Source organism: Corvus brachyrhynchos, unplaced genomic scaffold (genome assembly GCF_000691975.1).
Source record: "Corvus brachyrhynchos isolate BGI_N302 unplaced genomic scaffold, ASM69197v1 scaffold466, whole genome shotgun sequence".
Classification (NCBI taxonomy): domain Eukaryota; kingdom Metazoa; phylum Chordata; class Aves; order Passeriformes; family Corvidae; genus Corvus; species Corvus brachyrhynchos.
The window spans coordinates 1,112,526-1,121,919 of record NW_008238635.1 but is presented as its reverse complement, the minus strand read 5'-3'; the positions used below and the strand labels follow the sequence as shown (position 1 = coordinate 1,121,919).

General features: G+C 54.3%; 1 protein-coding gene across 1 annotated transcript in view; it reads right to left on the bottom strand.

The window, feature by feature from the left end:
- PAPPA2 (pappalysin 2) overlaps positions 1-8,119 on the bottom strand; it is a 96,124-nt gene extending 88,005 nt beyond the window's left edge. The window contains exon 1 of the mRNA XM_017737395.1: positions 7,954-8,119. Coding sequence (XP_017592884.1) covers positions 7,954-8,119 — 166 coding nt within the window. The remainder of the gene's footprint in view (positions 1-7,953) is intronic.
- Between the last annotated feature and the right edge of the window lie 1,275 nt (positions 8,120-9,394).

Here is a 9,394-nt window from a genome sequence, read left to right as displayed (position 1 = left end):
AGTCTGTGCCTGCGGGAGCGGGGGATGCTTTAGTCGCCCTTATCTAGAAAGCCCCGAGGGGCTCCGCTCCCCCCCCACCTCAAGGAGGGGTGTGGAGGGGGGGCTGCCCTTATTTAAAGATGATTATGTCCAATCTAATAAACCCCGAGCGGAGCATCGCCCTCCCTTCCCTCCGCCCTCCCGGGCGCTGCCCAGGATGCTGGCGGGGGGGGGGGGCGGAGGGGGGCGAACACCCCCGGCCGGGTCCCCTCCGCACCCCCTTCCCGCCCTCGGGTTTTGGGACAGCACCTGCCCTGCCCCTGCCCGTGTTTTCTTCTGTTGTAGCTCCCGCCTCGCCTCCATCCTCCATCTCCATCACCTAGAGGGGAGGAAAAGAAGCTGGAAGGAGGGGAAACCCTCCCTCAGCCCTCCCCCAGGCGAGGGGAGAGGTTGTCTTGGACTCAGGGTCCCTCCTCGGCAAGAGATTTTTCTGCTTTTTCTCTCTTTTATTATTTTTTTTCCTTTCCCAAACAATGACACATGCAGAAAGGTGGGCTGGAGGTGCCTTACCTGAGCAAACCACATCCAAAAGCCAAAAAAACCCCTACGAGTGCACCGAGGGAGTGGGCAGCAGTGTGAGAAGCATCTCATCCACCCTCTGCCAGAGGGTACAGCACCAGCGCTGCTGGGGAGAGTTTCTCAAAGCATACAGGTGAGAAAACAAACCCCCAAAGTTTCCTTTTTGTTCCCAAGACTCCCTCACACCAGCACATGGCATGGGAGACTGGGAAAACTTCAGCACGGAGATACAGCGAGATGAGAGGGTTTTCTTTATTCTTCCTTTTCATTATTATTATTTTATATATTATTTTCTTTCACTCCCCAACACTATCTGTGGCGGTCAGTCTGAAGCAGGGTTGCCAGCGAAAGCTGGGAGGCCCATTCCAGGGTACAGGCTTTCAAACCAGCAAGGCAGGAGGGAAGGGATTTAAGAATAAACGGCAGGAGCTGGCTGTGTGGGGTTGGGCGGGTTTTTTGTCTTCTCAGGGTGGGAGGGTGATGGGAAAAAGGGTGGGGGACTGGTGCTTTTAGTCGGGGGGAGATAGAAAAATGCAGTGCTGGAAAAGGTTGAGGGTTAGGAGGGGTGAGCAGAGTGCATCTCCAGCTGCTGGGGAAGGAGGAAGGTGGCTGTGAGCACACAGAGAGGTGGTGAGGGCATGGCAAGGCCGGGCTGGCAGGATGTGAAGAGGAAGGGAGGACACCAGGGAGCGAACAAGGCCAGGCAGAGCAAGGATGCCTCATGCAAAGGTGTTCAAGCAACTCCCAAGGACATTTGGGGCGTGAACCACATCCAAGCACTGCACCAACACCCACTGCTTGCAGGGAGGTGGTGAGAAGAGGTCTGCAGCTCTCCTGCCTGCACCGACTGACCCAGTGCCCATCCACTGGCAGTGGGGGCATGCAGACAACCCAGCTCAGGGCTTGGCACTGGTGAGGTGGCCCAGCAAGTGTTGTCCTGGGGCCAACGCCAGCAAGCGCTGCTTGCAGTGCGTATTTGTTCAGGAATGAACCAGGCTCCCGATAGCCCTGTCTACCAGGGCCTGATAAGAAAGGATCCCAGGGGATGGCTAATTTTGAATGGTGGTGGCTTTATTAAGAGGCTGTTTATCCTCTTGCCACACAACATTCTTCCCCAGGTACTCCAAAGAAGCAAGACCCTCAGCAACGTATGCTGCCGTCCGAGAGGTTTGGCAGCACTGCCCCCTCAGGGATGGCCTAGCTGGGATGAATCCAGCATCAAAGCAATAAAACCCTCCAGAAGTGCACCCAGGCAGGGGCTCTATATACAGGCTCTGGCCTGGGCTAAGCCGCTCCCTTGACAGAACGACACGCACAAACAAATAGCTCTGCTGTCTGCAGGGTTGGGATGCACCAGGAGCTGCAAAGCCCACCAAGCAGCCCACTTCCTGAGCAGAGGAAGGCTCCTTGCTGTGCCAAGCCCCTGTCTTCCCCTGCTCTGCCTGTCCAAGCCTGAGGCTGTCCAGATTTAGGAGCCACCGGAGCTGAGCAGGAAGCTGAGGCTATGAATCATTATCCCATGTTGGCTCCTGAGCACTCTCCACCCAGGCAGGTTCCCCTGGCAATCCCTGCCAAGGTGGGGCCGGTGAGGATGAGGACACCAGGACAATGGGGACACATCACTGGGCTGGCTCAGCACCTGGGGAGCAGACATGCTGGGATGCTGTTCCCATCCCAGCACCACTGTGGGCTACAGAGTAAATCCGTGTCATTTTGGTAATTTTTATTTGCTTTCCAAAAACAGACAAACAAACAAACAAAACAAACAAAAAACCAACCAACCGAAAAAAACCAAAACAAACCAAAACAACAACAACAAAAAACCCAATTAACTGGTCACTGAGATGATTTTGCTGCCTGTGAACCTGTGAAGAGAAGAAGGCAGGGATTCCAGGGTGACAGGCTAGTGGCAATGTGCCCTCAGCATGTTTTCTGTCTCTCAGGGAAGCAGAGTGGGCATCTGTTAGAGATCACAGCTCAGAGCCAGACGGTCTTGGCCAAGGAATGCAACAGCCTTGGGATCTTCCATGGAGATGCTCCTCCCAGGCAGGGTCCTGCTGCAGTTCAAATCTGCTGCTGATGTTCAGGAGCAAGGAGAAGGATGCTGGGTGGGAGGAAGGAGGAGGGCAGAGTGGTGTCAGAGGGTCAGTTTGGTGGGATATTCCTCAACCCTTCCACTCTCGTTGTCCTTCCTGGCATGTCCCTGCTCTTTGGGCCCTCTGGGCTGTCAGTCTCCGCAGTCAGGGGTATTTGGGGCAGGGATTGGATAAGACAGGCTGCTGATGCTGGGATGGAGCAGGGGGCCAGGAGCCTCTGGAGGGAGGCAGGGGGAAGGGGGGAGCCCCATCAAAGGGAGATGCTGAGCGAGGGCTCTGGGATGGTCCCAACACAGGAGTGAGGTACCCAGGGCTGGTCCAGCCCACACTGGGGGAAGGTGAAGGGCAGCTATGGGGTGCACTATAGGGGTAATGGACAAGATGACCTTTAAAGGACCCTTCCAACCCAAACTATTCTATGATTCTAGGATTTCAGCTGGAGCAGAGGCTGAGCCTTGCTTTTCCCCACGCCTGTCAAAAGCCATCAGCAAAAGCCTTCCTCTCCCTCCACTCCTCCTCGGGAAACCACCAGTGATCTTGACATGGGAATAAAGGCTCTGGGAGAATCCAGCTTTTTTGTTCACGGCCAGGCAGCCAAATCCCGCAAGCCTGAGACAGCAAGCCTCAGCAATCAAAGCCACGAGCGACAGCCGACCCCGCTCAGGGCACAGCCCCAGCCCTCCCTCCTCTCCCTCCCCAGTTCTCCTGCTTTTCCCAAGCAGATTAGGAGCCCGTTCAAACACTCAGGACCCCCGGAGGTCAGAGACGCTGGCCTCCCGCACCAGAGGTTTGTTTGGGAACTCGCTGAGTTTCCTGCTCCTGGTAGGTCTGGAGATAAGCCCTGGTGTGCAGCTGCCGTCTGGTGCCAGGGCCGGTAGGAGTCCACAGTCGCACACCGCAAATCCAGCAGCAAAAGCTCCAGAGCCACGGAATCAAAGGATCACAGAATGGTTTGGCTTGGAAGGGACTGTAAAGATCATTTAGTTCCACCCTCTTGCCATGGGCAGGGACACCTTCCACTATCCCAGGTTGCTCCAAGCCCCGTCCAGCCTGGCCTTGGACACTGCCAGGGATCCAGGGGCAGCCACAGCTTCTCTGGGCACCCTGTGCCAGGGCCTGCCCACCCTCCCAGTGAAGAATTTCTTCCTAGTACCTAATCAAAACCTACTCTCTTTCACTTGAAGTCATCTCCCCTTGTCCTATCACTCACTACATGCCCTTGTCTAAAGTCCTGTCCTCTGTGCGTTTGTGCCTTGCAGATGGGCACATCTTGTAACGGATGAGAGACAATGACAGAGACCTCCCAAGGGCACTCCCCTGGATTCTCCACGGCCTGGGAGGCTGGGTTCCCCTCATCCTGCAACACTCAGTGAGGTTTCCCTGTGCTGTTCAGTCCCATGAGTTTGGTGACAACAATTTCTCTGCTGAATTCAGCTGTACCTGCCTCAAGCCTTTAACAAGCCATGTACACAACCCGAACTCCTTTGGCAATGGAGCCAAGGAATGAATTTGAACAACAGCAAAGGATATGTGTGCTGCATTGTCCTCATCCCTCACAGCTGCCTCCTCCCCTGTGCTCTGAGCCATGCAGCCTGTAGATTGGCCAGGGCAGCAGGAAGGCAGGGAGTCCACGGAGGAAGCCAACTAGCCAGGCAGTCATAGGGGCATCACCTAAGGTGCTTGGAAGCCGGTTCGCTGCATCACCATCGGATGCAGCTGTTTTGGAGCAGCGTTGGACATCATGCCGGAGCTCTGAGCTGCAGCAGAGCTGTGCTTTGGATGGCTCTTGCAAGCTTCCAGTAAAAGGCATTTACTTCCAGTTGGGAGGTGAGGATGGTGAAGATGCTCAGCAGCTCACTCACGTCTCTGCGCAGGGAAGACATTCCCTACACAACAGCCTCCAAGGATCTTCCTGCATCCTGAAGTTTCACACTTCACCAAGAACTTGCAGGTGCTAAATTAAGACCTGCTAGAGAACAGGGCATGACCTTTGCCAGACAGGGTGTCTCAGATATTGAAAATTATTCCAACTGCTGACAAAAGGCAGGGGCTTATCTGCCTTTACGTAACGTAGCTCTGCCAGCAGCCAAGGAGAAAAAGCATACATGAAAAGGCAGGGGGGAAATGGAATCAGCTTCTCACTTCCATTCTGCTCCTGTCGTTGGGGAGTTTCAGCCCCATTAAGTCAGGATAGTTAGTCCAAGCACAGCTCTGTATCCCAGCTCAGTGGGAAGCATTTGCCAAGGGATGCCATGCAGCTCCTGTCCCTGCAGCAGAGGCAGGATCCCAGAGGAGCTGTGCAGACACCGACAGGAGGAGCACGTTGGTACAAACACAGCAGGGACTGGCTCAGACTTTCAAAATCCCACCCCAGCAGAGCCAAGTCTGCTGGCAGGAGCTCCAGGAGAGCACTACACTTGCGGCAGCTCTGGTGGCCAGGTGGAATAATGACACGGCCTTGCTGCATTTCCATCGTCCATGTGCCCACACCAACCCCTGCCTGTTAATCCCTGTTGGAAATGCTGCTCACACGATGGCATCACTTCCTCAATCTGACTTTCCTTGCAGGAGGGTCAGAGCAATTACCTGTACAAACCTCCACCGCCTCCCGATAGCCTTCACTCTGCTGCTGCATTTTCAGGCACTTTCCATGTGTCACCCAGACAGAAAAGCCATTTGCTGGAGCCAGTCTATAAGACATGGAGTGAACACCTTATCTGGCACTGGTATCTGAAGGACGAGGGGAGGTAGAAATGGTTTGTGCCACCCCAGCGCAGATGCAGAGCTCAGCGGTTCCTCAAAATTCATACTTTAAAATCTCTCATCTGATCCCAGCTAGGGAACAACTGCAGCAAGAAGAAAAGGAGCAGAAGTAAATGAGCACAGTGGCTGGGTGGAGGCAAAGGGGCTGCACTTAACTTTGCTGTCCCTGTCCTCAAGGTAAAGCAGGATTTTTGGCACTGTGAATTAGAGGTGCCACCTTATTGTTGATCCAAAAACTCACTGTCATTGGGACATCCTCCATCCTGCAGAGAACCTGCTTTGTCATTTGGCAGTGAGCAACAAAAAGAAGTGTGGAAGAGTCAGACTCGGCTCTTAAAAGTTGGCCAGCAGGGTTTTAAGTATTTGGGGTTTGGACAAGTTCATCACAACAAGGAAACACGTCTGTCCTCCCCATTCATTTTTAGAAGAGACAAATAAAAATAGACTTTCCAGAAGAGCCACAGACAGGGTAGAGAGGGGGATGCAGCCATGTGCCAGCTGCCAAGGAAGCTCACAGCCTCCAGCTCACAACTGTGCCGTGGACCTGCTCCACCCAGGTCATTCACGACCCACCTTGGGGCAGGTTGGAACCCTGGTTAAAATGTGGAAGAAAGGATGGGCACACACACACACACGTTCTTCTCAAGCAAGAGAAAAAAGTGGTTATTGCAGGCTGGGGACATGACACCTCCTGGTTGTCACTGGAGCAGGAAAGAGACCAAGAGATGCACTCTGGCACCACCCACTATCCAGCAAGGTTTCAGTTGCTTTTTGGGTTGCTCTTTGGATGTTGCCCACAGTGTGGTTTTGCACCTGCATTGTAGAAAGTGGCAGCAGCCCCAGGTGTGCACCCCCAGGCCAGTGGCATCCTGGCACCTGTGAGTCCAGACATGTAGCAAGAGATGGAGGTACCAAGAGCATTGCCTCCCTCCAGCCTTTGCAACCAGACTGGGTTCCTCCATTTCCCGTAGGACTTGCATTGGGATGTGTCCTGCCATGCTGTGCCTCCTGTGCCAGTTGGCTGAAGCCCTTGAGTCTTTGGGTTTGTGTTCCTGAACCCTTCAGTGTCTCTGTCAATGGTGTTGTGATGATGGTCCACCACTGTGGCCCACCTTGAGCACAGAGAAACCTTCTAAGAATGTTTGGTGCTTTTCTCCTGAGATGTTTGTGGCATTTTTTACACAATTCTAACCCCGGTGCCACCTCCAAACCTTCTCAATCCGGAATACTCACCACAGCTGCTGAGCAGAAGAGGGCAAAACATGGGTGTGAAAGCCTTGGTCAGGACAAGATCTTGCTGGCAAGGACCGCCCCTTCCAAACCAGAACCTTCCTCGGTGCTAAAACGCATTGCATCTCTGTAGCCTGCTCTCACAGTCTTCATCTCAGCTCAGTCAGAGCTAATTAGCTCTTTTATCTTTATCCCTAGGTCAGGTTTTCCCCTCAACCATTTCTGCGACTTCTTTTGGAGCTGTAGATGCATGAGTGACCCCTGGTTGAGGAAGGTTACTCAAAGCCATCTCTGATCTCCTTTCATGCCATTGGCAGAGCTGGCCAGCAGCACTTCCAGCTTCTGCCAGCCTCACTGTGCTGGCAAGGAGCACAGGAAAAGAGCAGGAGTCCCAGTCTGGGGAGAGCTGACAAAATCAGTCATCTACCACTTTGGAGGCAAACCCACCGTCATGCCAGTTAAACATGAAGAGGAGAGGCTGTTTGTGCCATGTCCTTCCTGTGCAAGCCTCCAGCTCCTGAATCTGCTGCTGGAGAGTCCCCTGCAGCTCAAGATCCCACATTATCTCCTTCTTGCAGCCCACAGCACTGTGCCCATTGCTGCAGCTCTCCCACCATCACCCACAGCGATCCTTTCCCTCCTTGCCTTCACTAGGAGAGTCTGCAAACATGTCATGTCCCATACCGCTTCCCAACTAGGCCTGGGGGCACTGGGCCAGGCAGGAGGAGCTCCAGGGACGCAGCAGTCCCTTGAGCATTGCCCACTGGCCAAAGGGGTCTGTGCCTGTGTGCTGCCCCTAGACAGAGCACGGCTCTCCAGCATTGCCACCGGGGACTGTGGAGGAACATGCTGCTCTGCAGACTGAAGGCAGCTGAGAAGAAAGATAAAGCTAAAGCTTCATGTTGCTGGGATGTTGGCATGCTGGCACTCAGGCGACCCTCTTCGTTCAAGCTGGTTTTCCGAGCAGAAAACCTCAGACCAAACTCATCCAGCAAAATCCCTGAGCACAAGAAAGAGTTGTCCCCATAAGAGGCTGTTTGGCAGCGTTGCTGTCCCATGCTAGTTCGAGGGATTAAAACAAAAAGACCCTTTTGCTCGTACAGAAGGCCTTCAGCATCGGCTGTATTTTTCCTGGGATTAAACCGTTCTGGGGAAAACGTGCTTTTCCAACCTGCTGCTGCCCCTGGGCTGAGAGGGGATCCTGGCTGGATGGGTTTTCCGGCTAGCCCCCTGCCCGCACAGGACTGATTTCCCCCGCCAGGCTGCCAAAGCACCACCAGCAGTGGAAGCTGAGACGTGTCCGCACCCCACCGCGAGGCCACCGTGAGCCCCGAGCGCGGCGAGCAGCGCTCCAGGCGCATCGCCCGCACCAGCGTGGCGGGGACCCGGCACCCACCGGCCCCGGAGAAGGTGCTGCGGTTCTTGGTCTCCCCCCAGTGACCACATATGACAAAGCAGCAGGTCTGGCTCATGCCGGGGATTGCCAGCCCCACGAGCAGAGCTCCTGGCTCCCAGAACGTAGTGTGTGATTACCAGGTAATTATACTAATCATTATTTCCCCGAATCCTCCCCACGGGCAAAACCCTCTCGCTGGTGTGCAGGCTTGTGTTGCCACTTTTGGAAACAAGACCCTATTTCTCCCATACACCAGCACTTGAAATGTATATATTCATTCATTAAGGAGCACTGACACCACTGTGGCAAATGACCTGTCAACAGATTTACAGCAGGAAGTAAGTCACTGCCTCCGAGCCTGCGCTCTTAATGTAATTAAAGTCCTCTGTTCGGAATTCGTTGCTAATTAATATTCATGCTCTGTTCCCCATCTGCCATTCCATGTTACTGGATCCTTCTGAGATTGATCTAAGGGATATTAAGGCAGCAAGCAGACAGAGGGGTTGCCTGGTGGGAAGGGATTGAATCAGCTTTTGGTAAAGGAGCAGAATTGCATCCAGGACCCCAAATACTTTGGGAGGGGATGGCTGAAGCATCATCCTGGCTTGCTCCATTGCTGAGGGCAAATAAAAGGTATGGTGAGAATGATGGATCAAAAGATAGACACCACTGGTTGGCTCCTGGAGTCTCTCAGGGCTTGCTTCAGTCATCAGAGGGAAGTGAGAAGCATCTCTGGAGCTGGATGCCAAGGACGAGCTGGCAGCTGGTGCTGTGAGCGAAGCCTAACTGAGATGAGTCTAATTGCTGGCCCTTGTGGTTTGGCCTGGGGGAGCAGCCATGGCAGCCCAGCCCCATGAACCAGACCCACAGCGCAGTTATTTGGGGGTGGAGGCTCAGAGGGAGTCCCCAGGGAAGCCATACTCACCTGGGCATATGCAAGGAAGACACAGATGTGTGCGGTGTCGATGGACACCAAAAGGCTTTCCCAACCGAGTGCAGGGCATGCGAGGATATTTGCAGGGACACTGGCCAGCTTCTTGGTGTGGGCTCAGCCCTTGCAGTGACAGCACACCAGATGCTCCTCTTACAGCAGGCCATGGGCTGTGTGTCTGGCCCTGGATGGGCACTGAGAGCTTCAAGGAAGACACAGATGTGTGCGGTGTCGATGGACACCAAAAGGCTTTCCCAACCGAGTGCAGGGCATGCGAGGATATTTGCAGGGACACTGGCCAGCTTCTTGGTGTGGGCTCAGCCCTTGCAGTGACAGCACACCAGATGCTCCTCTTACAGCAGGCCATGGGCTGTGTGTCTGGCCCTGGATGGGCACTGAGAGCTTGCCCCACCCCAGCAC